The sequence below is a fragment of the Anser anser genome (assembly GCF_964211835.1).
Source record: "Anser anser genome assembly, chromosome: 26".
In the NCBI taxonomy this organism is placed as follows: Eukaryota; Metazoa; Chordata; class Aves; order Anseriformes; family Anatidae; genus Anser; species Anser anser.
Genome location: NC_139747.1, coordinates 2,274,310 through 2,301,316, shown reverse-complemented (window position 1 = coordinate 2,301,316; position 27,007 = coordinate 2,274,310). Strand labels below are relative to the sequence as shown.

The following is a 27,007-nucleotide window of genomic DNA, read 5'->3' as shown; positions in this document are numbered from 1 at the left end:
GCGCACCCCCCCACGCCGGACCCCTCGGGGACACCCCAGGCGCAGGAAAGGACGCGAGCAGCACTCGGAGGCAGGGGACAGCTTTACTTCGCCGACAGAAGCACACATCCCAAAGCAAACCCCGCTCATTTATTGCAAGCACCACGCAGTGCCGAGGCCGCACGCAGGATGAGGCCGATGATGAGGAGGAGGAGGAGGAAGGAGCCTGGGCGCTGCCCTGCCTGGGGGGGTGGGCACCACAGGGGGCACGGGGACGGTGGGGACACCCCCGCCTCATCCCCAGCCCGTGCTAGGTCCAGTAAACGGGGACGGTGCTGCAGAGGACGTTGGCGGTGGTGCCCAGGATGGAGCGGTCAGCCAGGGGCTCAGCACCATCCTTCCTCTCGCCCTGCAGGGACAGAACGGGAGCGCTGCCATCCATCTGCCGCCGGCGCGGCCTTGGGGAAAAGGTTGCCGCAAGCCCAGCGGCGCTGTGCTTCGCCCTTCCCCAGCTGCCCGAGCCCCCTGGGGCAGGCAGGATGGGTGCTGGGGGTGCGGGCACGGGGCTGGGCTCACCTGCCGTCGCTGGAAGACCTCGGTGACGGCGTCCAGCCCGGGGATGCTGTCCTTGGCCACGCGGGTGATGTAGCAGACGCGGTGCAGCCAGGACCTGTAGCTGACCAGCAGCTGCGTGCAGACAGCCCCCCAACCTCGGTCAGCCCAGCCCCGTGTCCCCCCGCCACCCCCAGCCCCGTGGCACCCCGCCCCCCCCCGGGGGCGCGCACCTTGCCGTAGTCGTACACCACCACGGCGGAGGAATTGAGCCCGTCGGCCACGGCGAACGTCCCGATCCTTTCCTTCTTGCTCATGGAGAGGTGCTGGGGGGCCCCTTCGGAGCCCAGCCCGTGGATGGTCATCCGCAAAACCTGCAGGGAGGAGGGGGACGGAGTCACCGGGGGGAGTGTGGGGGGGTCACCACCGCCAGACCCCGCTGGGCGTAACGTGTGCGCCCCCCCCCCCGACCCGCACCGTCTCGGCGTGCGTCTCGGTGAGGTGCAGCCCCAGCAGGAGGAAGGCCACGACGACCACCACCAGGAGGACGACCACCACCACCACGATCAGGAGGCACTTCAGCTGGTGGGGGACGCAGGGCAGGCGCGGGGAGGCCGTGTACTCCTGGGGGGGCACACCGGGAAGGGGGAGGCACCGGGGTGAGCCCGCGCTCAGCCCCGTGCCGCCACCCCAGCCGGCAGGGCGCTGGGTGCTCCTTACCGGGGGGGCCTCCTCTATCAGCGCCTCCTTGGAGCTGCCGTCCATCTCCGCCCTCGCCGTGCAGCTCCTGTCCCTCTGCCAGCCGGAGCCGGGGATTTATAGGGTCCTCGGGGGGCGCTGGGGCTGCCAAGGTGCCACTCGAGCTCTGTTTGCACAGCCCGCGTAAGAGCCGGGGAGGGGGGCGTGAAAGCCTCCGAGGGCCCTTTCCCAGCATTTGCTGGCGGTTTGGGGGGGGTTCAAGGCAAACAGGGGGGGCGGCGGAGCGTGCCCGCCCTCCGCGCCCAACCCCGTCACCTCCTCCCGCGTCCCGTGCGCCCATCCCGAGCACCCCCGGGGGGCTGCCCCCCGGTGCCACCCAGCCCCGCGGGCAGCTGCGCAGGGCGAGGAGCTGGCTGGGCTCATTGTTGGCCGCGAGCGCCGTGCCTGGGACGGGCAGCCCAGCACCCCCCCTGCCCCCCCCCGTCCCCCCCAGGCCGGGCGGGGAGCTTGGCAGCACCAAGGGCACCCAGGGTGAAGCGCTGGGAGTGGGCATCACCCCCCCCACAAAAAAAACACCAAACCAGACCCCGCTGCCGCCGCGTGCCCTGCGTGTCCCCCTCCCCGGCACGCAGCCCCCCGTGGCCGCACGCTGCTGGGGACACGTGTCCCCGAGGCCAGACGCTGGTGCCGTGCCGTGCCGTGCCGTCACTCCGCCGCATCCATCCCCCCGTCCCTCCCTCCTCCCGCAGCACACAAGCATGGTGCGCTGCAGAGCGGCAGCTCCGGTGCCGCCAGCCTCCTCCGTCGCCGCCGCCGCCGCCGCTTCCCCTCGGCGCTGAAGCCCTTGGGGAAGGAGAGGAGCGAAAAGGGCTCGGCTGCGGCACCCTGCAGCAGGGCAGCGGCGTGCGGGGAAGGGGAAGGAGCACGGCTAGGCCGGGGCGATGGAGCTGCGGCGCTGCAGGAGGATGCCCAGGGGCCAGCTCTCGGCTCTCCTGCTCCTCCTGGCCTCCGCCTGGCTCTGGGGGGCTGCGGGGGGCCGGCGGCCTCCCCGGCCTCCCCCTTGCCCCCCGAGCTGCTCGTGCACGCGGGACACGGCCTTCTGCGTGGACTCCAAGGCCGTGCCCAAGAACCTGCCCCCCGAGGTCATCTCGCTGTGAGTAGCGGGGCGCTGGGGCGCTGGGGAGGGGGACGGGGGACGGGGGGGGACAGACGGTCAGCTCCCCGTGGCGCAGGGCTGGCAGCGGGTGCTGGGGCAGGGCCAGCCTCTTTCTCTGTGCTGCAGCGGGGTGGTGCAAAGTGAGGGCAGCGTGGGGGTCCTGGGGGGCCCTGAGTGGGCTGGGGACCCCCCCCCCCCGGGCTCGTCCCCGTGTGTGGGTGCCCTGCAGTGCTGGCAGGTCCCCGTATGCACGCGGCGCTGGATGGAGCAGGGCTGCAGCCCGGCCCCGCCGCACTGCCCGTCTGCTGTGACCTTGGGGACCGGAGTCCCAGAGGGACACGGCTCGGGGGGGGGGAGGACACGGCGGGACACCGGAGCCTCGTAGGTGTGCGTGTGCATCTGTGTGTGTGCGTGCGTGTGTGAACACACTCGGGCTGTGGCTGTGCCGCAGGGCACGCGTGCGGTGGGTGCCAGCCCGCGGGGCTGAGCTCCTTGTCCCCTCCGTGCCACCCCCACGCCACACCCGGGGTCCAGCCCCCCCCCCCGCCGTGCCCCCCACTGCCGCCCCCTCTCCCTAAGCCCATCACGGCCCTGAGGTCTCATCCTGCCCGCAGGACCATGGTGAACGCGGCCTTCACGGAGATCCGAGAGGCGGCTTTCGCCCACATCCCCTCGCTGCAGTTCCTGTAGGTTTCCCGTGCCGGTGACCCCCCCCCCCCCGCCCCACGTCCCCCGGGTGCCCCCCACCGCATCACTGACGTTTCGTCCCCCCTTTTTGCAGCCTGCTGAACTCCAACAAGTTCACGCTGATCGGCGACAACGCCTTCGCCGGCCTCTCGCACCTGCAGTACCTGTGCGTGGGGGGACGGGGATGGCCGGGGGGGGGGTCGCGGGGGGGCGGGCTGCTCCCCGTGCCCTCGGCGCAGCCCTGCCAGCCTCTCCTCCCGCCCCAGGTTCATCGAGAACAACGACATCCAGGCGCTCTCCAAGGCCACCTTCCGCGGGCTCAAATCGCTGACCCACCTGTGAGTACCGGCACCCTGCGCCCCCCCCGGGGACGCCGGGGACAGCTCCGTCCCTCCGTCCCGCGTGGCCGCCGGGCACAGCGCCTCTCGTCCCCAGGTCTCTGGCCAACAACAACCTGCAGACGCTGCCCCGGGACCTCTTCAAGCCTTTGGATATCCTGAGTGACTTGTAAGGCTGCCGCGGCACTGGGGACACCGGGCTGGGGACAGGGTTATGGGGCACGACCCCGCTGTGCTGGGCTGGGCACGTCCCCATGGGCACCCACCACCCCTCTGCCCCCAAAACTGGGGGGGGTCCCTGCTGGGGCTCGGGCAGGGCACGGGGGGGGACTTTGTGCCATCCTCTCCAGGGACCTGCGGGGCAACACGCTGGCCTGCGACTGCAAGATCAAGTGGCTGGTGGAGTGGATGGAGAGCACCAACACCACGGTCCCCGCCGTCTTCTGCAGCAGCCCCGGGCAGTTCGAGGGCCAGCGGATCCGGGACCTGGCGCTGGGTGACTTCCAGTGCATCACCACGGGTAAGGGGCCGCCGCTCCCCCCGCCCCGCCTTGGCTCCCCGCGCCCTCACCGCCGCCTCTCCCCGCAGACTTCGTGGTGCACCAGGTGCTGCCCTTCCAGTCGGTGTCGGCCGAGCCCTACACCTACGCCAGCGACCTCTACGTGGCCCTGGCGCAGCCCAGCGCCAGCAGCTGCGCCGTGCTCAAGTGGGACTACGTGGAGCGCAAGCTGCGCGACTTCGACCGCATCCCCGGTAAGGTTGGGGTCCCCCAGTTGTGCCGCGCCCCCCATCCACCCCCGTGCCCCCCCGCGTCCCCCGGAGTGACGTGGCCCTGCCTCGCAGCCCACTCGGCCGTGCACTGCAAGCCCATCGTGGCCCAGAGCCAGCTGTACGTGGTGGTGGCGCAGCTCTTCGGCGGCTCCTACATCTACCGCTGGGACACGGCCGTGGACAAGTTCATCAAGATCCAGGACATCGACAGCCAGAAGACCCGCAAGCCCAACGACATCGAGGCCTTCCAGATCGAGGGCGAGTGGTACTTCGTCATCGCCGACAGCTCCAAGGCGGGCTCCACCAGCCTCTACCGCCTCAACCAGAACGGCTTCTACTCCCACCAAGCCCTGCACGCCTGGCACCGCGACACCGACGTGGAGTACGTGGAGAACGACGGCAAGCCCCGGCTCATCATCTCCAGCAGCTCCCAGGCGCCCGTCATCTACCAGTGGAACCGGGCGCAGAAGCAGTTCGCGCCGCAGGGGGAGGTGGGCGAGATGCTGGACGTGCAGATGGTGAAGCACTTCAGGGTGAAGCGGGAGCAGTTCCTCTGCCTCAGCCGCTACATCGGCGACTCCAAGGTGGTGCGCTGGGAAGGGCAGCGCTTCGTCGAGCTGCAGACGCTGCCGTCCCGCGGCTCCATGGTGATGCAGCCCTTCGCCGTGGGGCAGCGGCGCTACATGGCCCTGGGCAGTGACTTCTCCTTCACCCACGTCTACCTGTGGGAAGAGGAGAAGCAGAAATTTGTCAAGTTCCAGGAGCTGGCGGTGCAGGCGCCGCGCGCTTTCCGCTACGTGCCCGCCGCCGACGTGCAGCTCCTGCTGGCGCCCAGCTTCAAGGCCAACACGCTGGTCTACCGGCACGTGGTGGTGGACCTCAGCCTCTAGCGGGGGAGGCAGAGCCCAGCTGCCCCCGAAGCGGCTCTCACCTCCCCCGGGGGCTGCTCCCACCCGTGGCCAAGCCCAGGGACACGCATGCGCCCACCAGCCCCGTCCTCCTGCCTGCAGCCGACTCTGCCCCGCGGTCACAGCCCGGTGCCCGCACCCCTCCCGCACCCACGTCCCTTCTTTGGGGGGAAGCCACCGGCCTCGTTTTTCCCCTCGTGCACCCACAGATCCCCTTTTCTGCCCTCCCATATGCAGCACTCGTGGCCACCCCGTCCTGGCTGCGCGCTGGGACACCCCTCGCCCCACAGAGCGATGCCCTTGGGTGCTGGCAGGGGGGAGCACGGGCACGGGGGGCTCTGCCCGCTCAGGCACGGGGTATGGGGGCACTGCTGTGGGGCTGCAGGGCCAGGGCTGGCTGGGATGGTCCCGGGACATCGGGCTGCTTCCAGGTGGGTGGGATGCTCGAGAGCAGCGGGATGTTCGCAGGCTGATGGGATGCTTTGATGCCGAGGCGTGTAACGGGGTGCTCCGGGGTCGGTGGGATGCCCCAGGGTGGGTGAGATGCTCCAAGGTGGAAGGGGATGCCCCAAAATGGATGGGATGCCCTAAAATGGATGGGACACCCCAAGGCGGATGGGATGCTGCGAGGTGGGTGGGATACTCTGAGGTGGATGGGGTGCTCCGAGGTGGATGGGCTGCTCAAGAACAGTGGGATACTCCGATGCCAAGATGTAATGGGATGCCCTGAGGTGGTTGGGATGCTCTGAGCTGGATGGGATGCCCCGAGCTGGATGGGATGCTTGAGGCCAGCAGGATGCAGCCCCGATGGTGCCACCACCCTCAGGAGCAGCACTGCCTGCTCCTGTCCCCTGTGCACGCCCAGCAGCCCCCTCTGCCCGGTCCCCCAGCGTGCCAGCCGCACCAGGGTGTGTGCACCCACACAAAACGCTCCCCAGTAAACACACTGTGACCCCCAGCCGTGCCCACACCTGCTCACAGCAGCCCTGCGTGGCTGAGGACGGCCGAGAGCCCTGCTCGTGGCTCTCCCGGACGTTTTGGGGGAGCAGCAGAAGCCCTGGCCCGCGGCGGGGAAGCGGGAGGTGTTCCCCCAGGGTGCGGGGTTTGCTCCTGCACCCCGGGCTGCACCCCGCCTGCCCGGCTGGTTTTCCAGGGGAGCGTTTCCACGTCCCACAGGCGCGTGCATATGCATGTGAAAAACCACCAATTAAGCTCACAAATAAAAGAGCCTCTCTAAGGGAACAGGCAGCCCGGGGAGAGGGTTTGTCCTGGGTGGCTGCAGATCCTAAACCCGGGGCTCTGCCGCCGCGCTCTGCCTCGGTTTCTCCACCAGGAAAGGGAAGATTTTATTGGGGAGGGAGGCAGGGGGGGTGCTGGGACCCCGACCCCAGCAGTGACACAGGGCAGGGAGCTGGGGAGCCCCAGGACACTGCTGGGGACACACGGCCGGGGGAAACGTGGTCTGGGGCAGGTGCCAGGCCCACCGACAGGGACTCAAAGCTCTGCCCCTGTCCCAGGAGGAGGAGGAAGCCGTTCCTGTTTTCTTCTAAGCCTCTCGCAACAACCCACGGCTCTGCAGAGCCCTGGCCCCGGTTCAGCAACACGCCCGAGCCGGTGCCCGGCACAAACGTGTTGGCCTGGGTGAGGAGCGCCGGGAAGCAGATTGCGCAGCGCCTGACAGAGGCGTTCGGGGCCGCATCCTGCCGGATCCGCGCATGGGGTGGTGCCTGCGCCTCTGCTGCCGGCCTCACCTCCCCGGCAGCACCCAAACCTCCACCCAAAGCCCCGGCACCCGCAGCGCTCCTCACCCTGACCTGGGCTGGCGGGCCTGAAAAATCACAGAAAATCCTAAAATCATTGGGGTTGGAGAAGCCCTCCAAGGTCACCTGGTCCAACCGTCCCCCTACCACCAATGGCACCACTAAACCACGTCCCCAAGCACCACGTCCAACCTCTCCTTGAACAGCCTCAGGGACGGTGACGCCACCACCTCCCTGGGCAACCCGTCCCAACGCCTGACTGCTCTTTTTGGGAAGAAATGTCTCCTCATTTCCAACCTGAACCTCCCCTGGTGCAACTGGAGGCCATTCCTCTAGTCCTATCACCGGTTATCTGCCAGAAGAGGCCATCCCCGAAACCAAAATAAAACCCTGAGATCACACAAAGGCTCCTGCTTCTCCTTTTTCCGTGTGCTAAAGGCTTAAAAAAATAAACAAAAAATGGGTGGGAGCGGGAGGGGCTCACCCTCTGCGCCTACGGGGCGGAGCCCTTTTAAGACGCGGTGTTGCCCTTTTAAGATGCGGCGTTGCCCTTTTAAGAAATTGCATTACCCTTTTAAGAAAAGGAATTACCCTTTTAAGACGCGCTGTTGCCCTTTTAAGCCGCGCCGTTGCCCTTTTAAGCCTCGCCGTTGCCCTTTTAAGAGTAGCCCCCGCCCCTTTTTAAGAATGGCGGGGCGGGGCGGTGCTGGCCGTTGGGCTCGCGGCGCATGCGCAGAGCCGGCGGCCGCCCCATTCAAGCCGCCCGGGCCGGCGCGGCCCCCCCGGGCCCCCCCCACCATGGTGTCGTGGGTGCTGAGCCGGGCAGTGCTGTGAGTGGGGGGGGGCGGCCCCGGGGGCTCTCCTGGGCCCCCCCCGGTGCTGGGGGGGGTGGGCGAGGGGTGACCGTTTAACGGGGATTGGGGGCGGGGGGGGCGTGGAGGGGTTGGGGCGGGGGGGGGGATTTGGGGTGCTTCCCCCTCCCCCCGGGGTGTTGGGTCTGTTAAATGTTTGTGCTGGGGCTGGCAGGCGGCGGTGCTGGGGGGGGGGCATCCGGGGGGGAGGTATTTTGGGGAGGGGAGGCGGGGGGGGGGCACCTAAAAGGGGAGGGGAAGACCCTGGGGGGGGGGGCACCTCGGGGAGGGGGAGACCCTGGGGGAGCACCTGAAAGGGGAGGGGAAGACCCTGGGGGGGGGGGCACCTCGGGGAGGGGGAGACCCTGGGGGAGCACCTGAAAGGGGAGGGGAAGACCCTGGGGGGGGGGGCACCTCGGGGAGGGGGAGACCCTGGGGGAGCACCTGAAAGGGGAGGGGGAGACCCTGGCGGGGGGACACACACCTAAAAGGGGAGGGGGGACACGTGGGGGGGGAGACACACACTTAAAAGGGGAAGGGGACACCTGGGGGGGCACCTAAAAGGGGTGGGGGAGATCCTGGGCGGGGAGCCTAAAAGGGGAGGGGAGACCCCGGGGGGGGGGGGGGGGAGGGACACACTTAAAAGGGAAGGGGGACACCTGGGGGGGGAGGAACCTAAAAGGGGAGGGGGAGACTTGGGGGGGCACCTAAAAGGGGAGGGGGACACCTAAAAGGGGAGGGGGACACCTGGGGGGGGACACCTGGGGGGCACCTCGGGGGGGGTCACCTCAGGGAGGGCATACCTGGGGGGGGGGGGGGCACCTTTTGGAGGGGGATACCTGGGGGGGCACCTCCCTGGCAGCCCTGCTCCGTGCCCCCGACCCCCCCGTGGGGTTCCCATCCCCACCACTCTGTGCCCCCCCCCCCCCGCATTGGGCTTGGGGGGGGGGGGTGGGGGCGTTTTGTCGGCGTGGGGCAGCGCTACGGGGTGATGCCGCCTCTGCCCCCCAGGCTGGTTTTCGGGATGCTGTACCCCGCCTACGCCTCCTACAAGGCCGTGAAGAGCAAGAACATCCGCGAATACGTGAGTAGGGCCCCCCCGGCTGCCCCCCCCCGGCCCCAAACGTGGGGGGCTGACGGCCGGCCCGCATCCCGCAGGTGCGCTGGATGATGTACTGGATCGTCTTCGCCCTCTTCATGGCCACCGAGACCGTCACCGACATCTTCCTCTCCTGGTGAGGCCGTGGGTGGGGGTCTGGGGGTCCAGACCCCCCCCCCCTTTTTTTCTGTTTTTTTTTCTCTTTTCTGGGGTCCCCCCCCCTTTTCTGTGTGCCCCCATTTTTGGGGTCTCCCGTGTTGCGGGGGCTCGCTGGGAGGGGGATTTCGGGTGACCCAGCTGGGGTCCCCAGTCCCGATGCGTGTCCCTGCGCGGGATCAGGACGTGTCCCGGGACCCCCTCCCCGATATTTTCGGCCCCCCCCCAGGCTTCCCTTCTACTACGAGGTGAAGATGGCCTTCGTCATCTGGCTGCTGTCCCCGTACACCCGCGGCTCCAGCCTCCTCTACCGCAAGTTCGTGCACCCCACGCTGTCCCGCAGGGAGCAGGTGGGTGCCGCCCGGCCCCGGGGGGTGGTGGTAGGGGGGTGCTCAGCCCCATCAGGACCCCCCCCGCCCCGGGCCGCTGCACGCACCCAGCACCCCCCGTGGTTTTCCCCGCAGGAGATCGACACCTACATCATCCAGGCCAGGGAGCGGGGCTACGAGACCATGGTGCGGTTCGGCAAGCGGGGCCTCAACATCGCCGCCACCGCCGCGGTGCAGGCGGCCGCCAAGGTACGGGGCGAGGGCGCGGGGGCGACGCCGTGAGGCAATCGGTGGCTCGTAGGGCCGGGCTTGGCCCCGCCGATCCTGTTCTCCCGGCTGCCTCGCCTGCTTTCGGGTGCCAGCCCCGCAAGGGGGCAGCGGGGTCCTCCCCCAAAATGGGGCTGGGGTCCCCCCCAAAATGGGGCTGGGGTCCCCCCCAAAATGGGGCTGGGGTCCCCCCCAAAATGGGGCTGGGGTCCCCCCCAAAATGGGGCTGGGGTCCCCAAAATGTGGGGCTGGCTCTCCCCCAAAATGGGGCTGGCGTCCCCCCAGTGGGGCTGGCGTCCCCCCAGTGGGGCTGGCGTCCCCCCAATGGGGTTGGGGTCTCCGTGGGGCTGGCGTTCCCCATGGGGCTGGGTCCCCCAATGGGGCTGGGGTCTCCGTGGGGCTGGCGTCCCCCATGGGGCTGGGGTCTCCGTGGGGCTGGCGTTCCCCATGGGGCTGGGTCCCCCAACGGGGCTGGGGTCTCCGTGGGGCTGGGGTCCCCCCAACGGGGCTGGGGTCTCCGTGAGGCTGGGTCCCCCAACGGGGCTGGGGTCTCCGTGGGGCTGGCGTCCCCCATGGGGCTGGGGTCCCCCCAACGGGGCTGGGGTCTCCGTGGGGCTGGGTCCCCCAACGGGGCTGGGGTCTCCGTGGGGCTGGTGTCCCCCCAGTGGGGCTGGGGTCCCCCCAACGGGGCTGGAGTCTCCGTGGGGCTGGGGTCCCCCCAATAGGGCTGGGGTCTCCGTGGGGCTGGCGTATCCCCATGGGGCTGGGGTCCCCCCAACGGGGCTGGGGTCTCCGTGGGGCTGGCGTTCCCCATGGGGCTGGGTCCCCCAACGGGGCTGGGGTCTCCGTGGGGCTGGGGTCCCCCCAACGGGGCTGGGGTCTCCGTGAGGCTGGGTCCCCCAACGGGGCTGGGGTCTCCGTGGGGCTGGCGTCCCCCATGGGGCTGGGTCCCCCAATGGGGCTGGGGTCTCCGTGGGGCTGGTGTCCCCCCAATGGGGCTGGGGTCTCAGTGGGGCTGGGGTCCCCCCAACGGGGCTGGAGTCTCCGTGGGGCTGGCGTTCCCCATGGGGCTGGGGTCCCCCCAATAGGGCTGGGGTCTCCGTGGGGCTGGCGTATCCCCATGGGGCTGGGGTCCCCCCAATGGGGCTGGAGTCTCCGTGGGGCTGGCGTCCCCCATGGGGCTGGGGTTCCCCCAACGGGGCTGGGGTCCCCGGGGGCCAGCGGTGCCCCGGTGCTTTGGGTTCTGCCCTGTCCGGCCGTGCCTCGTTCCCACCCTTTATCCCCCACCCCGCAGAGCCAGGGCGCGCTGGCCGGGCGGCTGCGCAGCTTCAGCATGCAGGACCTGCGCTCCCTCCCCGACGAAGCCCCCGTGCACTACCGGGACCCCCTGTACCTGGAGGAGCAGGAGAGCCGCAGGCAGCCCCCGGGAGCAGCGGGGTCCCTGCGCGCCGCGTGGCCGGGGGGCTCGGGGGGCTGTGCCAGAGCCGTCGGGTGGCCCCCGTCCCCAGCGGCACCGCGCTGCGAAAGCGAGACGGAGGAGGAGGAGGAGGAGGAAGAGCGCTGGTCGGACTCGCAGCTTTCCCCCAAGCCCGCCCCTCGCCCCCGGGACCCCAGACCCCTCTCCCGGAGCCAGAGCTTGCGCGCGGCGAAGAAGAAGCCGCAAGGCAAAGAGGTATTGTGGTGGTGAAGGGGGGGGGCACAGCACCGCCGGCACCGAGCTGTGTCCGGCAGGATCTGACCCCCCCTCCCTCCCCACCCCAGGGCTCTTCCCGGCTGGCGCGCGGCCGCGTTCGGAGGAAGCCGGCTCCGACGGAGCAGGACGGTTAATTTAACACTGCACCCCCCTCCCCCCCCCTTCCCCGGGGAAAAGCATCGCCAGGAGTCTTAACTTGTTGATTTGCTGCTGCAGCGCTGGGGGGGGAGCCGGGGGTTGTGCCGCCAGCCCCCCCACCCCACCCCGGGGTGAGGGCTCCCCGCTGCCTCGCGCCGCCCGTGCCTTAGGTTTTGGTGTCTGCGCCCTCCCGGCCGCACCGCGCACCCCGGGGGTGCCTCGTGGAGGGCTTGGGGGGGTCCATCCTGCTCCCGGCCGTGCCCCCCCTCCACTTCCCTTGACCATCGCTGCTGCGGGGGGGCGCCGGCGCCTCTCCCGCGGGGGCCCGGCTCCCCCCTCCCCAAGCACTACGGGAGCCCCGTCCTCGGCACGGGGGCCCCGGGGGGTCCTGCTCTCCCGCTGCCACGTTGCCTTCCTCCCACGTCCCCTCTCCCCCGGGAGCCGGTGTGGGGACGTTCCTGGGCTCCATCAATCCCCCGTGAAGCCAAAGACACCGCCCGTGCCCCCCCCCACACACCACAGGTCCCCCCCCCCCTTTGTTTTTCCCCCCTCTCTACTTGAAACCGGAGCACCGGTGCCTGCCCGTGCCCTGCGCGGCACCACGCGGCTTTTAACGCCCTCCCCTCCTCGAGGTGTGTGTCGGGGGGGGGGGGCATTTTTGTACACGGACGAATAAATCTGATTCCAGACTTTGAGAAATGGGCGTCCCCCGTGCCTCGACCCCGTCCCCAGGAGGACGCGGCACCCCGGGGTGCCCCTGCAGTAGCCGTGACCCCCACGGCGTGGCAGCAGGCGACACCCGCGGCACGCGGCCGGGGCTGGAGGCGGACGTGGCCCCGCTCTGGCTCCCGGCCCCGCTTTGTCCTCGCAGCCCTGCCCGGGGCTCTCGGCCCCTTTTTGCTCCATCCCTTTGTGGGGGGGGGGGGGGCTTCACCCCCCTGCGTGGGGTGGCACGAGGTGACGGCGCTGCTTGTGCCGCTCGTGCCACCTCCAGGAGCCCCTCCAGCGCCGCTCTCCAGCGTCGGTCCCCTCGCCCCCAAGGCTTCCTGCCCTCATCCCTGCGTCCAGTTTTATTTTTGGACCCCGGCTCCTCCTTGCCTTCAGGGGGGGCTTCCCAGGGCAGGGGAGCGTTTGCGCCCCGGCGGGGGGCAGGCAGGGGCGCTGGAGCAGCTTAGGTGGAGGTGGCCGGATTAGCCGGGTAAAACTGTCTCAGAGACGATTACTTAAAGCAGCGGGGAAGGAAGGCTGGGTGGGGACAGGGCAAGGGCCAGGGGGCTGCCCGTAATCCCCCGAAAGCCGCTTAGGGAGCGCGGTTCCTCCGAGGATACGGCCCCGGGGAGGATGCCGGTGGTGGGGTGCAGGGGGGGGGGGGGGTGTGCAGGACCCCAGGGTGGCTTTGGGGAGGGCGGGTGGGTGCTGCGAGCCCCCTGGGGGGGCACGGGGGGGGAGTGTCAGAGCCTGAGCATCGCGATCCCACGATGGGAGCCCGCTGGGGAGCTGCCCGCTTCGCAGGGTGGGGAAACCGAGGCACGGGGAGCAGAGCCTTCTCCCGAGATGCGGCGCCGAGGGGGGCACCCCGCTGCCCGCTCCTCGCTCTGGCGCTGTCCTAACGCTCCCCCCGGGGAGAGAAACCCGAGCGAGGAGCGCAAGCTGCCCCCCCCCCCACCCCCCTCCCCGGGGCCGAGGCAGCCCCCTGGGGTGGCAGCGCGGGTCCCAGCTGCGTCAGCTCGCGGGCCGGTGCCAGGCTGCAGTCAGCAGAGCCGTAATCTCCCCCGGCTGGCAGCGCCCCAGCGCAGCAATTACGTGGCTGACCTGAGCTCGCCCGCCCGCCGCCAAGCTCCTGGCTTCTGGGGGGGGGGAGCTGCCCCCTCTGCTACCCCCCCATGGGGTCCCCAAGCTCTTCGTGGGGTCCCCGAGCTCACCGCGGGGCAGGATTTGTCCCCGCAGCGGTGCGCCCTCCTGGTGCCAGGGTTGCGAGAGGCCGCGTAAGCCATGCGAGTTGCAGCCCCCCCCCAAATCGGCTTCCCCACGAGGCTGGCATTAATGGGGGCGAGGGGCAGGTCCCTGCCCCGTGCCCCCCCCCCCAAACCCCTGCCCCATTTGGGGTTTCCCTGCACCCATCTCCAAGACCTGGTGGGGGACACGGGGTGCCGCGGCGCTGTCACCTCGCCCCGCTGCATGCGTCCCCCGCCCCATGGAGGGGTGACACCAAACCCCGGGCAGCTGCCGTTCGTCCCCCCGGGCCCTTGGCACCGCCAAAGGTCGGTGCCCCGGGGGGGGGCACCGGGGGCTGTTTCTCACTGACGGGCTCTGCCGGCGGCACGGCTTCCCCGCGGGGTGCTGGGGGTGCTGGCGCCCCGCAGCACCCACCCCGCAGCGCCCTCCGCCCCGTGCACCCCTCTGGAACGGGTACAGGCTGAACCCCGCAAGCTGCTGACACCCAGCCCCCCCTCGACCCCCCCCATTTCCCCTTTCCTCCCTCGTCCCCCCAAAACGCAGCCAAACCCGCCGATCCCCGCCTTTATTTTTTAGGGATGGGGGATGCCGATGCCACCCCCCAGCCGCCCTAAACCCCCCGAACTCCCTTTTTTGGGGCGTTCCTCTTGCCGCATCCCCCTTTCTACAACCTGTGCCGGGCATCCCCAGCCCCTGCAGCCCCCCCCCGGTGCCGTGCCCCCCCCCCCGGCCCCCCCCGGGCCCTGAGTCAGCCGCTGCAGCCCGGAGCCATGTGAGGCCGCGCACACATGGCTCCCCGCGCGGCGCAGCGCTGTATTTTTAGCAGACGGTATCAAAAGCATAATTATGTCTGTTGTTTAAATGCAGCCTCTTTTTCTTTCTTTTTTTTTCCCCCCTTTTTTTTTTTTTCTGCCAGCCCCGGGAGCTTTTCAGCTGCCTTCCCCCCCACCCCCCCCACTTCTTCACCCAAACCCCAGCCGCGGCCGCGCACAGGGCACGGAGACGCGCAGGGGGCTCGGGGGGGTGGGACGGGGGCTGAGAGCCCCCCGCATCGCCTGGGGGCAGGTAAGGCTCCTTCATCTCCCCCCCCATATTTTTCTTGCAGCCCCCCCCCCTTCCCCGTGACGTCCTCAGCCCCGCGGCGAGGAAGAGGAGGGTGGGTGGGAAGCGTGGGAGCACGGTGGGGAAGGGGCGCCCGAGGTGACGGGGCCGCGGGAGGACACGGCGGCTGCTGGAGCAATAAGGGCCCCCCCCAGTGCCCCCCCCCCAGCTGATTTCCTCCCGCCTGGCCCCTTGGGGACCCGGCTGTCCCCAGCCAGCCCCGGCCCTGCCCTGCCCTGGCACTCGGATCCCTTTCGGCTCCCCAGGCCAGGGCACGTGCGGTGGGGCCGGAGCCACGTCCCCAGTGCGAGCGGGGTCACCGAGGTGTCCCCCCCCACACACACGCCGTGCTTTTGGGGACGAACCCAAGGGGACCGTGCCCAGCGGAGCCCCCCCCACCCCACCCCACGTCGCTCCCCGCTCGGGCGCATCGCCACCCAAGGGACACCGTGGCTGGGGGCTGGCCCCATTTGTGACTCTCTTCTCCCCACGCCAGGAGCCGTAACGCCCCGTCGCCCCCCCCGCCACCCCCGGGCCACGTCTGCTCGTCCCCCGTCCCCTGCCAGCCATGGGGGGGGCCCGGCGGCGTGGTGGGGGCCGAAGAGGGGCTTGGGCTGCGGGCAGGAGACCCCGGCTGCTCCCAGGTAGGTGCCGTGGGGCTGGCGGGTGCCCGGCTCTGCCCCCCATGTCCCTGGGGGGACCTTTGGCCTGGGGGGGGACTTTTAATTCCACCGAGGCGTTTGGAGCTAGCTGGGAATCCTGGGGGGAGCGCAAAAGGATGCGCTGTGCTCTTGTGCAGCTGGTTCCCCCCCCGGGATGGGAAGGAGGAGGCAGGGAAGGGGGTGTCCGCCCCGGGGCTGGCGGCGATGCCCCGAGTCCCCCTGCCCTGCCCGAGCGTCCCCGGGGCTGTGGGCACCGGACTGTGTGGGGGGGGGGGGGACAGGCCGCGAGGTTTCCCCCTGCCCCCCCCCCCCTTTTTGTGTCAGGGACGAGCTTTTTGGCTGCTTCCACACCCTAAAGCAGCCTCGAGGGTGGGCAGCGAGCGAGAGGTGCCCGCAGAGAGGGGCCGACGCGCGCCTCTTGGAGAGGTGGCGGGGGGGCCCTTCGCCTTCGGGGCCGGATCCTCTCCCGGCACCGCAGAGGGGACCCCGCCGTGGCGTAACAGGGTCCGGCCGCCCCTACCCGGGGGGGGGAAGAAGCTTCTCCTCCGGTGGGTGCAGCGGGATGAGCGGTGCCTACTCACCTCCCCGGGGGGACGCAGCAGATTAGCGGCCGGCCGGGCTGCGGGAGCCGTACGGGGCCAGCTCCTGGGGGGGGGGCTTTTGTGCCCCCAACGGGCAGCCCGGGGCTGGAGGGGAACGGCGGCTGCCAGAGCAGTTGGGCTGTGGCCCTAATTCCCAGAAAGCTGCTCGTGTGGGAGTGAGTGTCCTCCCGTGCCCTCCGCTCCGCCGCAGCCTCCAGACTCCTGGAGGTTTTGACGTGGGTTTTTTTTTTTATAAGCACCGGGCGCAGATTAGCGAAAGCTCGCCACGCTCGCTCGCTCTCGGCCATCCGGGGTTGGGGGGGGGGGGTGGGGGGGAGGTTTGGGGGGGTTGGGGGGGGGGAAGAAGAAGCGGGCAGCCTTCCTCTGCCTGCGCCCTCGTCTTCCTCACCTGCGCCGCGGCGGAGGCAGGTAGGTGCGTGCCGGGCTCCCTGCCGGGGCTGCGGGAGGAGGAGGAGGAGGAAGGGATGGAGGAGGAGGAAGAGGAGGAGGAGGAAGGGCAGGGGCTCCAAGGGTGCTGGAGGGGGGCCCTGGGCGAGCTTTTTTTTTTTTTTGGGGGGGGGGGGGGGATGTCGAGGGTGTTTTGCATGAGAAAAAGGCTGGATTTCAGCTGGAGTTTGGTTTTGGGGCTGCTGGGGCTGGGGGCTGCGGAGCCCTTCCCCGGGGGGGCTGCGGGGCCCTGGGGTGCTCGGATGCAGCCGGGGCAGGGCAGGGGATGTGGGCACCCCCCCCCCCCGGGCTCCTCTGCTCATCCGTGCACAGAGGGGGGGCTGCGGCGTTCCCCTTGGCTCCCGGACCCCCGTCCCCCAGCACCCACCGTGCTGGGACCCCCCCCCTCTCCGGAACCCCCCAGCCCTCGTGGCCTGCCCCTGCCCGCGTCCCCCCCCCCCGGTGCCAGGGGACTCTACGGGGACGGGGTCCCCCCCGTCCCGGCGTCCTCCCAGCATCGCCCCCTCCTCCCGCGCGGCGCGGGGCAGGGATGCCAAGGTTTCTAATTCGGGCGCTTCCGGCCTCCTGCTGCGAGCTTCGGGCCGGCGCTCGGCTCGGGGGTGTTCACGGGCCCTCTGCTCGCCCTCCGATTTAAGGCAAAAAACCTTTTTTTTTTTTTGCGCCTGGGGCCGGCTGAGGCTCAGCTCCCCCCTCGGGGGGTTTCTCTCCGAGCAAAGCCTGAGCTGGCAGAGCTCGAGCTTGGCCTGGCAGGGTCCCAGCGGTGGGCTCGGACCCCCACAAAAGCACCCCGGGGACCCTCTGCGGGTCGTGCCGGGGCAGGCAGGGATTGGAGGGACCCCCCCCAAGGACTGGGGACAGCCCCACGGCCGGGGTGCTGGGGTGCAGGGACGGAGCAGCACCCGGGGGAGATGCTGGGATGCGTCCCAGAGCGGGGTGGAAATGTCCTCCGGCCCCCCAGCATCTCCCTGCTCGTTGTGCCAGGTTTCCCCGGCGCTGGGGGCTCTCCGTCCCGGCTTGGTGCACCCATCCTGCTCCGTGCCCGACCCCTTTTCCATCGGCCCCTTGGCACCGTCGCAATGCCCCCGATCCCCGCGGGCATCCCGTGCCCCATCCGTCCTGCCCAGGGCGATGCAGACCCCTTTTGGGGTCCGTCCCCAGTGCCATCTCGGCCCCGCAGCACCTCTGCCCACCCCCCCCCGTGGGCTCTCTCCCCCCGTGGGACCGCGGGCAGCCCCGGCCCTGCTGCTGCCTGCCCCGGGGAGGGAAGGGAGGGCAGAGAGAGCTTCTCTTTCAGCACCTTCTCATCCCGGCGAGGCGCGGGCTCGCCCACACCCCGAGCCTCGGCTCATCCCCTCCCTGTTCCTGGCACCCAGCGGGAGCTGCGAGCCCGGCCGGGCTCCCACGGGGACAAAACGGGATCCTCTGTGGTTACCCCATACCGGGGGGGGACAGGGGCTGGCGGGCGACCGCCAGCGTCACGAAGGGCCCCCCGCTGTCCCCCCCGTTCCCCCGGCGTTCCCCCGCAGCCCCGCGGCAGGGGTTAACGCGCGGCTCCTGGCTCGCAGCGGGGCCGGGGCGCGCACAGCAGCTGCTGAGCCGGAACGAAGCCGCGCTCCGATGGCGATCACGCTGCTGCTCGGCTCACGCGGCCGTGGCCTGCCTTCACCCCGCGCCCCCGGCCCCGGCAGCCCCCCGGGCACGCCGTGTGCGCCGAGCCGAGCCGTGCCGAGCCGTGCCGAGCCGGGGGAGGCTGTGCGGAGTGGCTGCAGTTTATGTAACGCGTGCGAGCTGTGCGCAGGGTGTCCCTGGGACAAGGCACGTTACATAAACCCCGCCGGCGCTGCCAGCCCCGTGGGTTCCCTCATCCGGAGCCCAGAAATGGGGTCCTCGCCTTGGGGACCCGCCTAGCGTGCTCCCCCGTGGCCGGCACATCCCCGGGGCATGGCCAGGGCGCACGGACACCCGGCGGGTACGGGGTGGGGGGACCTGGCTCCTGGCACCCCTCCAGCCTCGGCGTTGGGTGCCCGTGGCTCTGCTTGGGCACCCTCGGGTCCCTCCTGAGCCTCGCGGGGTGGAGGGGAGGCAGAGGAGCGCTGCTGCCTTCATCCATCCTGGGTGGAGGCAGGGTGGTGGCAGGGTGACAAGGCCGCGCGGCAGGACGGGGCGAGCCTGTGGTGTCGCAAGGCGGAGCGGTGACGGGGTCGGGGCCGTTTCCTCACCCAGCACCGGGTGCTTCGGGGTCGCCAGCCCCCGTGGGGCAGCGGCGTGATCCTCACCGGGACACGGCCCCCCCCAAAAAGCACCGGGGCTGGGGCTCTTGGCCCATCTTCCCCGCGCCGTTTCTCCCATCCCGGTTTCGCCCGGAGCGCGCGGCCGGCGTCTTTCATCGGCGGCGGGGCGGCTCGTCCCGGAACAAAGGGCGCTTTCTTCACGCGGGGCACAGCACACCTGCCCGCCTTGGCACGGCCGCCGGGTGCGCACCGCGCCGCCGCCGCCGCTGCCTGCGCCGGTGCCCGCGGGGCTGGGCGGCACGCCGGCGTTCCCGGGCGTCAGCAGCCCCAGCGCCTCGCCTCGCCCTCCCCAGTCGCTGCGGGAGCCCGCGGAGGCCGCACGCTCGCCGAGCGCCGCCGTCGCCTCGCCGTGCCGCCGCTCGCCCCAAAAATGCCCGAGGCTGCTTAGAGCCGGGGCTCCATCCCGCTTGCCGTCGCCGCTTCGTGGGTGCCCCCTCGCCGCCTGTCCCCCGCCGGCAGCTCCCGCTCCAAGGCCGCTAGGAAGGAGGAGCACGGAGACCCCCAGGCCAATGGATCGAAAACTCCAGCTCCAGCCTTCGGAGAAGAACGTCCCCAGGGCAGCCCGGGCGGCTTTCTGCCTCCTTCAGATCCCGGAGCCAGACCCCTTCAGTCTGTGGGTTTAGGAGTCCCCGGCGTCGCCTCGCCGGGACCCGGTGCCGGTGCCGTGCCACTGCTGCTCGCCGCCGAGCTGTCCCCCCCCTGGTGCCGGGGGGGGTGACGTGTCCCCAATGGACCGACCCTGTGCCGTGCCAGGTAGCTAAGCCGGGTGCCGCAGGGATGCTGCCCGCAGCTCCTCGCGCTCTGGCCACCTTCGTCCTGCGGGGTGAAGGGACAGGGAACGAAGGGAGCCCCGAGGAGCTCGGGGACGCCGCGCGGTGCTGGCATTGGGGTGCCGGGAGGGAGCAGTGCTGGGCTCACGGTGTGGGGCTAAGCGAGGGGGGAGATGGCTCCGGGTGCCCGGTGCCCCGTTCCGGCTCCGTGCCCCCAGCAGGGGCTTGGGCAGCAGCACGGGACGGGGACTTTGCTCTGCTCTGTGCATGGGACGTGACGGGAACGCCGGGGACACACGGTGCTCACGTCCTGCCCCCGGCACGGCCCCGGCTGCCCGTCGAGGTGGCTCTGTCCCACCCAGGAGCCGGCTGAGCTTTTGTAGGGCTGGCTTGGACCCGAGGCGCCCCGTCCCCGTCCCCTCGGCTGCTGGCAGGGGGGTTGCGGAGGGCAGGGGATGGCGTTCGCCCCGTCGGGAAGGGACGGCGCCGCGGCGAGAAACGGCTCCGGAGCGTGCGTGTGTGGCCCGGCTCCCAGGGAAGTGTTAATCCAGCAAATCCCCGCCGACATTTCTCCCAGGAGGGGCCTCTGGGAGCTGGGAGCTCCCCGCTCGCTGCAAGCCCTCCTGGGAAGCTGCGCCCGGCCCTGGCCGGAGGCGAATACCTGCGCGGGGCAAGGCCTCCCCACGCCGGGTGCCAGCGGGCGGGCGCGCGGCCAGGCTGGGTGCGGAGGGCCGGGGGGGGGGGGCGCGGGGTGCGTCCCGGAGGGGTGCAGGGGAGGGGGGACACCCCCTTCTCCAGCTGCTTGCCCCCCCCCTTGGATTGCTCTCCCTGGAGGATGGCACCCATGGGACCCCCCCAGGATGTGAGGATGGAGTTTGGGGGGGGGGGGTGCAGAAACCGTGCCTCAGTTTCCCCCGCTGCGTGCGCCTGGCCCGGCAGCTCGTGGGCATGGAGGGGTGGGGGATGCCCTCACAGCCACCCCCCCACCCCCCTCTGAGGCCCCTTTTCTCCCCCCTGCAGGATCCGGCCGGCCAGGCACGGTGCTGAGCACCACATGAGCGCATGGCCAGCGAGGCGAGGATGGGGGAGGCCGCGCCGCGCTGGAGGAGAGCCCCGGAGGCAGCGCAGGACCCCCGGGGGCTGGAGAGCAGCGCGGTGCCGGGGGTCCTGCCCCGGAGCGCGGCCACCGACCCGGCCCTGGGGGGCTACCAGGAGCCCCCCAAGCTGAGCTACAGCCCTGGGCTGGCCGCGGACAAGGGCTGCCCCTGGAGGGGCTCCGAGGGCTGCGTGGAGCCGGCCGGCCTCCCGCTGGGCTGCCCCTACCCGCCGGCCCCGCAGCGCCTGCGGGACGCCCTGTGCCTCCCCAAGGACTCCGCCGAGCTGCCGCTGCTGCTGGCGCCCAGGAACGGGCAGCCCAAGGAGCCCCCGCGGTGGGCTGAAGCCGTTTTGGCCCCCCTGGCTCTCTACAGCCACGCGTACCACCGCTACCCCCTGCCCTTCCCGGCCACGGACACCCAGCGCCCCGGCAAGCCCCGCGGGGACGGGGACCCCCCGGCTTTCCGCAGCTGCCCCTTCCTGGTGGAGGCCAAGCACAGCCCCTTCCTCCTGTCCTCGCTGCTCCCCCCCGGCCCCCCGCCAGAGCCCGGATTTGGTGGCGGGGGGCCGGAGGGTCCCGTGGGCGACGGGCGCTTCGCCGGCACCGACTGGCGCCTGGGTCCCTTCGTGCCGGCCTGGGGGGCGCAGCCCCTCTACCTGGGGGTCCCGCCGAGGTGCAAGGCGGCTCCGGGCGCCTTCGGTGAGAGCTGCAGCTCGGGGAGCAAGGTGAGCGAGCGCCCGCGTGGCTCTGGGCTCTGCTCCCCATCCCGCGGCCTCGCGGGTCCCTTGGGAGGCCGGGTTCAGCCGAGGCCGGGAGCGGCGCGTTGCGGCGGGCGGTGCTGGCACCGTCACCCGGGGTGGGGGGCACCCAGCGCCCGCAGCCCCCGCGTGGGAAACGACCCCCGTGCTCGCTGCCACGACTCATCCGAAGGGCAGGGAGGAGCCCCAGCCCCCCGAAAATGGGGCGATGCCCCCCCGTAATGGGGGGCGAGGGGCGGGGGGGGGTGCTGCTCTCCTCGCCGGGGGTGGCCCGCGGCGTGCCGCAGGCAGCGGGGCTGAGTCACGGCGGCACGGAGGCGGCGGGAGGCAGAGCAGCCGGCCCCTGGGTGCGCCCGTCGTGGCGCCCCGGTCCTTTCCCACGCGGGTGCGGGGTGGGGGGTGGGGGGGGGACACACACGGACACCCCAGGGACGGGGTCAGCGCCGGCTGGGGAAAGCACGAGGGGTCTGCTCGGCTAAGGAGGGGCCCTGGGGAAACTGAGGCAGGGCCGTGGGGCGCCCCCCAGCTCCCCGTGATGCGGGTCAGGGCGCAGCGGCAGGGATGGGGACCCCCACTTGGGGGGTCTCCAGCCTTAACAGCCCCCCCTCTGCTCCCCCCCCAGGAGTTTTACCCGAAGAAGGAGCCCGGCTTCCACCTCCAGGCCGAGGACCAGGAGCAGCTGCCGGGCGGGGGGCAGCCAGGGCACGGCGGAGACGGGGAGGGGGACACGGGGGTCCCGCAGCCACCGGGTGCCCCGTGGAGGGATGGCAGAGCGGGGGACCTCCCGGCAGCACCCCCTCCTCATCCTCACACCCCCCCGCTCAGCACCGCACCCCCCCTGCTCCTCCCACAGCCCAGCGTGGCCGCAGGGGGGGTCTGGGTGGGCGCACGGCCCCACGCCCCCCATCTCCCCCAGTGCAAACCCAAAGACAAGCGCCCGGCGTACCAAAGCCTCGAACCCAGCTCGCCGCCGGCACCGGGGGGCACGGACCCCCGGGTGGACAGGCACTACCCCACGGCCCCCCCGTGCCCACCGGGGGGGGGCTGTGGGGCGCTGGGCCCCTTCGACGCGTCGGGGCCGGATGGTGACGGCCCCCTGGGGGGCGACGGGGGCCGGTTTCCCTGCCCGCCCAGCATCCACACCAAGCTGAAGAAGACGTGGCTGACGCGGCACTCGGAGCAGTCGGTGCCAAGGTGCAAAGGGGGCCGGAGGGACGGCCCCGAGGGAGCCGGCGAGGGCAAGCGCTCGGCCAAACGCCCCCACGGCGCCGCCGACGGGCACCGCGGTGCCGCCGAAGGGGCTGGAGCAGCCAAACGGGGAGCCAAGGCCACCGAGCGCCCGGGTGGCACTGAGCACCAGGGTGGCACCGAGCACCTGGGTGGCACCGGGAGCGGAGGGGTCCCGGCGGAGAGGACAGAGCTGGGAGAGGGAGGTAAGGCGGCTGCAGGGGGGCTGTCCCCGTCCGTGGTGTCCCCAACGAGCTGCCAACGCGTGGGGGCTCCCCAACCAGCTCAGCTTTGCTCCCTGCCCATCCCCAGCCCTATTTTCCAGCCCTACTTTCTGGCCCGGTTTCCAGCGTGCCCGTCCCCTCCCCGTGCGCGGTGCCAGCCCCAAATTCCCCCCTCATTACCCCCCCTCCAGGCCCCCCAGTCTGTGCCGGCCGGGCTGGCCCGGAGCCGTGGTGCCTGCAGAGCGTGCCCTGCACCGCCCTGCCCAAGAGCATCCCGCGGTGCTGCGCCTGCGCTGCCCGGGCTGCGGGGAGCCCTGGGGATGAAGACGAGGATGAGGAGCTCGCGGAGAGCACCTGCAGGCTGCTGCGCTTCCGCAGGTGAGCCGGGGGGAGGCCTTTTTGGGGGTTCCCCACAGAGCGTCTGCCCCGGTAACCCCACTTTGGCCCCCTCAGGCTCGCCTTCGGGGACGGCGGGGAGCTGAGCGTCGACGGCTTCTGCACGGTGGACGAGGCGGAGGGGGAGGCGGCGGGGCTGGAGGCGGCGGAGGGCCGGGGCAGGAGCAGCGGCAGCAGCCTCTGCCTGGCCAAGTACCTGCTCTCGGTGCTGGGGGGCCCCTTCTGCGCCGCCGTCCGCAGGGACAGGGGCGCGTGGCTGGGAGCCCACGGCCAGCCCGGGGGTAAGCGGGCACCCCGGGGGGGGTCTGCGGGTGGTCCCCAAGGGCTCGGGGTTGGGTGGGGGGGAGGCTGAGGGTGGCGTCGTTGCAGGGCTGACGGCTTGGAGGCGCGGGGAGGGAGCCCCCCGGCTCTGCGACGCCTGCCAGCGCCGCTGCTTCAACTCGCACTGGAGCTGCGCCGCGTGCGGCTTCCAGCTGTGCCCCGAGTGCCACCGCGGCCGGCAGCAGGAGGACGGGCACGGTACGGGGACCCCGGGGAGGGCAAACGGGACCGGCTGCGGGTGCTGGCCCCCCCCCCCCCCGCAGACCCCGCAGGAGGCGTGGGGGTGTCACTTCGGGGGGGCAACGCAGGGACGGCCGCGCGCTCTCTCGCAGGGGACCCGGCACGGCCGCAGCGCTGCGCCCCGGGGCACGACCACGACCCGGCGGCCCTCGTCCCCACGCAGTTCGTCCCCACTCGTGGTGAGCAGCTGTGAGACCCCTCCGGGACCCCCCCCCAAACCCTTCCCTGGTCACCTCCCGGGTGCTGACCCCCCCCATTTGCCCCCCCCCCCAGTCCTGGCCCGGCTCTGGCAGCTGCTGCACGAGGCGCGCGCCAAGTTCGACGTCAAGTGGCACTGTCCCTGCGGGGTGGGGGACACCGAGCAGGGGCCGGCGGAGCCCCCCGGGGGCAGGCAGGTAGGGGGGGGGACGACGGGGGACATGGAGGGCTCGGGGGGTGGGGGGGGGAGCACCCCGACCCCCTGCCACCCACTGTGGGGGGGGGGGGAGACTGCGCACGGTCCCAGCCCCGAGGAGCAGCGGGGGCCGTGGGGATGTGCCACCCCCCCCCGGATGGTTTGGTGGCACTGGGGGTGTTTTAGGAGAAGACGGGGAGCGTGGCCCCCCCCCTCGTGCCCAGCACCAACGGCGAAACCACGGCCAGAGCCATCAAGGAAGGTACGGGCGGCACCGGGGGGCGGGGGTGCTGCGCCCTGGGGTGGGGGGCGCGAGGAAGAGGAGGCAGCCCCGTCCTTCTGCCCCCCGTTTCTTGGAGCAGAGAGCCCCGAGGGGGGGCCGCCGGGGCCTCCGCCGCCGCCGCCCCCCCGGGGGGCCGTGCAGACAGCCACCCTCTGCGATCTCCTCGCCTCCACCGCCGTCAAGCTGTGCCTGGGGCACAACGGGGTGCGCATGGCCTTCGCCCCCGTCGCGCCCCCTTTGCCCAGCGTGAGTACCGGCACGGGGTGCTGGGGGGGGGGCTAAAACGGGGTGGGCAGGGCGGGGTGACACCCTGTGTCCCCCCCCCGGCACCTCCCCAAATTCCCCAGGACAATCGCCTGACCAGCATCCTGGACAGCATCATCGCCCGCGTGGTGGAGAGGAAGATCCAGGAGAGGCACGCGGGCTGCGAGCTCAGCTGCCCCGGCCCCCCCGGCCCCCCCGGGACCCCCGGGACCCCCGTTTCCCACTGCATCCTGGCCCCGGGGGGGCTGCTGTGGCTGCAGGACCCCGGCCACGCCACCAACTACCGGCTCTTCCAGGAGCACTGGCGGCAAGGCCAGGTGAGCCCCTTGAGCGGGGGGAGACGCACAGACACCCCCCCCCCCCAGCTTCTCCCCCCTTATACTGATCCCTGGCTGTGTCCCCCCCCCCCTGCCCCGCAGCCCGTCCTGGTTTCAGGGCTGGAGAAGAGGCTGGACGGGAGGCTGTGGGGGCCCGAATCCTTCCGCCCCCCCGGGGGGGAGCAGGAGGTGGAGGCGGTGAACCTGCGGGCGCAGCAGCGGCGCGTCAGGATGGGCAGCGGGCGCTTCTGGGACGGCTTCGCCGCCAGCGCGAGTAAGCAGCCGGGAGCCGCCGGAGGGTTAGCATCGAGGGGACAGGGACGGAGGGGACGGGGGGGGGCCCGGACCCCCCCCCCGGTGCAAGCTGAGGGGGAGGAAACCAACCCCGTGCATCCGTGCCCGGGACGCGCCGCGGGTGGCACGCAGGGGGTGGTCCCGGTGCGTGACGCCGTGCCCCCCCCAATCCTGCAGCCTGCCCGGTGCCGGAGCAGGGCGCTGGGGACGTCTTGAAGCTGGAGAGTGGCTTTGGGGACATGCAGCTGTGCCGGTAAGCGGCGGCACTGCCATCACCGGAGGGGGGGGGGGCTGCACCAGCACGTCCTTGGCCCCACCGGCGCACCCTCGCCAGCACCCCGGTGCGGGATGCAGGGATCTGGGGACACGGTGGTGGCCCCGCACGAGGTCCCCAGGCGCGCAGCGTCCCCTCTGTGCCACAGGGCCACCAACCTGAGCTCCAGCCTGCCTCTGCCCGAGTACTGCGGCCCCCACGGGCGCCTCAACCTGGCCTCCTACCTGCGGGGCGAGCGGGGCCGCCGCTGGCTGCGCCCCCGCGTGTGCGCGGCGTACGGTGAGCAGGGGAGCTGGGGGGCTTGGGGGGGGGGACAGGCTGAGCCTCCCCCCCCCCGGCCACGCCGTGCCACCCCCCTGCTCCCCAAATTGCAGGCGTGCATCCCCAGGATGGCAGCGTCGGCACCAAGAACCTGACGGTGGAGGCAGCCGACACCATCAGCGTCCTGGTGCACGCCGCCGCGCGGCACGGTAGGGCTGGGGTGTGTGTGGGGGGGTCCCGCCACGGCCCCCCCCCCCGCCCAACCTTCTCCTGCACCCACAGAGCCGCTGCTGCACGCCGAGGAGGACGGCATGGACGAGCTGCTGCAGGAGAGGCTGCGGGGTGCCGGCAGCCAGCCCGCCGCCCTGTGGCACATCTTCCGCGCCGAGGACGCCGGCCGCATCCAGGATTTCCTGCGCAAGGTGGACCAAAGGCGAGGGGGGGTGGCTGAGGACCCCCCCGGGCTCTACCTGGACCCGGAGCTGCGGCGGCGGCTGCGGGAGGAGTGCGGGGTGAGCGCCTGGACCCTGCTGCAGTGCCTGGGGGACGCGGTGCTGGTCCCCGCCGGGGCTCCGCACCAGGTAAGGCGCTGCCCCAGCTCCCCCCTCCTGGGGAAACCGAGGCACCCAGCGGGGCCTGGCCGGTCCCCGACGCCACCACCGCGGTGTGCCCGCAGGTGCAGAACCTCACCAGCACCATCGCCGTGGAGCAGCGGTTCCTGTCCCCGGAGAGCGCCGCCCGCCTCGGGGACCACGGCACCGGTCCCCCGGGGGCCGCACGCTGGCTCCGGGCTCAGGTGGGTGACGGTCGGGGACCCGTGGCCGGGGGTCCCCGGGGGTGGGTGCGTGGCGCTGAGCCCCCCGTGCGTTCCTTGCAGCTGGATGGCATGATCCTGGCCGCCGTGCGGGAGGCCGTGGGCGTCCTGCAGGGCTGCAGGTGAGGCGGCGGCGCGCCGCCAGGACGCCGGGACGAAGGCAGCGCCGTGCCCGTCCTCACCCGCGCCACCCGGCGCTGCTTGCTTGGTGCTTTGCTCTGCCAGGAATAAAGAAAGGGTCGGCTGCGCCGCCAGCTCCTGCCTCCGCGTCTCCCTTGGGTCCCCGGGGCAGGGGGGACGGGGCTGGGGGGGGCCCTGGGGTGCTGGGGACAGCAGGGGGGGGAGCCAGCAAGTGGTGCTGAGCACCCTCCAGGGAGAGAAGCCAGCCCAGAGGGCGTCGGGAGGGCAGAGAGCAGCCCTGTCCCTGCCCGCACCGGTGTCTGCAACTCCTCCAGCTGCCTGCCTCCGGGATTTTTCTCCCTTTTTGGCGCTGCTGCAGCTCCCGGGCAGCGCAGAGCTGCGTGCTCGGAGCGCCTGGGTGCGGGGGAACGGCCCCGCTCTGCACCAGGACACCCAGGAGCATCGCCTAGCAAACATTAACGGGGAAAAGGGGGGGGGGCAGAGCATGCACA

At 71.7% G+C, this 27,007-nt stretch overlaps 4 protein-coding genes across 13 annotated transcripts; 3 read left to right on the top strand and 1 right to left on the bottom strand.

Annotated features, from left to right (window-relative positions):
* Positions 1-64: 64 nt before the first annotated feature.
* SFTPC (surfactant protein C) lies at positions 65-1,736 on the bottom strand. Of its 5 annotated transcripts, none has more exons than XM_083811719.1 (5): positions 1,252-1,698; positions 1,009-1,155; positions 740-905; positions 556-689; positions 65-388 (listed from the first exon to the last, which is right to left on the bottom strand). In XM_083811719.1, the coding sequence occupies exons 1-5, from the start codon at positions 1,294-1,296 to the stop codon at positions 290-292; spliced, it is 591 nt and encodes a 196-aa protein (XP_083667845.1). In that variant the 5' UTR covers positions 1,297-1,698; the 3' UTR covers positions 65-289. The 5 variants fall into 5 exon arrangements, with proteins under 5 accessions (XP_083667845.1, XP_083667846.1, XP_083667843.1 ...); XM_083811720.1 differs by having other exon boundaries at positions 556-666; positions 765-905; positions 1,252-1,667; XM_083811717.1 differs by having other exon boundaries at positions 65-666; positions 765-905; positions 1,252-1,705.
* A 199-nt stretch (positions 1,737-1,935) lies between these two features.
* On the top strand, positions 1,936-7,250 carry LGI3 (leucine rich repeat LGI family member 3). Of its 3 annotated transcripts, none has more exons than XR_014575439.1 (8): positions 1,936-2,383; positions 3,001-3,072; positions 3,168-3,239; positions 3,340-3,411; positions 3,509-3,580; positions 3,762-3,931; positions 4,000-5,821; positions 5,860-7,250. XR_014575439.1 is itself a non-coding variant. In XM_083811672.1 (8 exons), the coding sequence occupies exons 1-8, from the start codon at positions 2,172-2,174 to the stop codon at positions 5,070-5,072; spliced, it is 1,653 nt and encodes a 550-aa protein (XP_083667798.1). In that variant the 5' UTR covers positions 1,948-2,171; the 3' UTR covers positions 5,073-7,250. The 3 variants fall into 3 exon arrangements, 2 of the variants coding, with proteins under 2 accessions (XP_083667797.1, XP_083667798.1); XM_083811672.1 differs by having other exon boundaries at positions 1,948-2,383; positions 4,000-4,164; positions 4,255-7,250; XM_083811671.1 differs by having other exon boundaries at positions 4,000-7,250.
* Positions 7,251-7,524: 274 nt separating this feature from the next.
* On the top strand, positions 7,525-12,075 carry REEP4 (receptor accessory protein 4). The gene is made up of 7 exons (XM_083811692.1): positions 7,525-7,680; positions 8,713-8,785; positions 8,860-8,936; positions 9,186-9,306; positions 9,421-9,534; positions 10,847-11,224; positions 11,314-12,075. Exons 1-7 carry the CDS (start codon positions 7,538-7,540, stop codon positions 11,377-11,379), a joined length of 972 nt encoding a protein of 323 aa, XP_083667818.1. The 5' UTR covers positions 7,525-7,537; the 3' UTR covers positions 11,380-12,075.
* A 3,901-nt stretch (positions 12,076-15,976) lies between these two features.
* On the top strand, positions 15,977-26,637 carry HR (HR lysine demethylase and nuclear receptor corepressor). Of its 4 annotated transcripts, none has more exons than XM_083811606.1 (18): positions 15,977-16,112; positions 20,233-21,033; positions 21,689-22,499; positions 22,709-22,895; positions 22,971-23,194; positions 23,283-23,432; positions 23,543-23,653; positions 23,748-23,869; positions 24,055-24,130; positions 24,231-24,397; positions 24,499-24,732; positions 24,835-25,006; positions 25,204-25,279; positions 25,449-25,579; positions 25,675-25,770; positions 25,844-26,142; positions 26,238-26,357; positions 26,439-26,637. In XM_083811606.1, exons 2-18 carry the CDS (start codon positions 20,275-20,277, stop codon positions 26,499-26,501), a joined length of 3,798 nt encoding a protein of 1,265 aa, XP_083667732.1. In that variant the 5' UTR covers positions 15,977-16,112; positions 20,233-20,274; the 3' UTR covers positions 26,502-26,637. The 4 variants fall into 4 exon arrangements, 3 of the variants coding, with proteins under 3 accessions (XP_083667732.1, XP_083667731.1, XP_083667733.1); XR_014575430.1 differs by lacking the exon at positions 15,977-16,112 and adding an exon at positions 17,822-19,195 and having other exon boundaries at positions 24,835-25,031; XM_083811605.1 differs by lacking the exon at positions 15,977-16,112 and adding an exon at positions 17,881-19,195.
* Positions 26,638-27,007: the final 370 nt, after the last annotated feature.

What these genes read in the sequence shown, in the direction of transcription:
- SFTPC (XM_083811716.1), bottom strand. Translation starts at nt 1,296, where the DNA reads ATGGACGGCAGCTCCAAGGAGGCGCTGATAGAGGAGGCCCCCCCGGTA. An exon ending in CCGAGACGCACGCCGAGACG is followed by an intron (nt 906 to 1,008) that starts GTGCGGGTCGGG and finishes TCCTCCCTGCAG; the next exon opens with GTTTTGCGGATGACCATCCA. An exon ending in TGGTGTACGACTACGGCAAG is followed by an intron (nt 667 to 764) that starts GTGCGCGCCCCC and finishes GTCTGCACGCAG; the next exon opens with CTGCTGGTCAGCTACAGGTC.
- LGI3 (XM_083811671.1), top strand. Translation starts at nt 2,172, where the DNA reads ATGGAGCTGCGGCGCTGCAGGAGGATGCCCAGGGGCCAGCTCTCGGCT. An exon ending in ATCCCCTCGCTGCAGTTCCT is followed by an intron (nt 3,073 to 3,167) that starts GTAGGTTTCCCG and finishes CCCTTTTTGCAG; the next exon opens with CCTGCTGAACTCCAACAAGT. An exon ending in CTCAAATCGCTGACCCACCT is followed by an intron (nt 3,412 to 3,508) that starts GTGAGTACCGGC and finishes TCTCGTCCCCAG; the next exon opens with GTCTCTGGCCAACAACAACC.
- REEP4 (XM_083811692.1), top strand. Translation starts at nt 7,538, where the DNA reads ATGGCGGGGCGGGGCGGTGCTGGCCGTTGGGCTCGCGGCGCATGCGCA. An exon ending in GTGCTGAGCCGGGCAGTGCT is followed by an intron (nt 7,681 to 8,712) that starts GTGAGTGGGGGG and finishes TCTGCCCCCCAG; the next exon opens with GCTGGTTTTCGGGATGCTGT. An exon ending in CGCTGTCCCGCAGGGAGCAG is followed by an intron (nt 9,307 to 9,420) that starts GTGGGTGCCGCC and finishes TTTTCCCCGCAG; the next exon opens with GAGATCGACACCTACATCAT.
- HR (XM_083811606.1), top strand. Translation starts at nt 20,275, where the DNA reads ATGGCCAGCGAGGCGAGGATGGGGGAGGCCGCGCCGCGCTGGAGGAGA. An exon ending in AGCCCACGGCCAGCCCGGGG is followed by an intron (nt 23,195 to 23,282) that starts GTAAGCGGGCAC and finishes GCGTCGTTGCAG; the next exon opens with GGCTGACGGCTTGGAGGCGC. An exon ending in GCAGCAGGAGGACGGGCACG is followed by an intron (nt 23,433 to 23,542) that starts GTACGGGGACCC and finishes GGGGCAACGCAG; the next exon opens with GGACGGCCGCGCGCTCTCTC.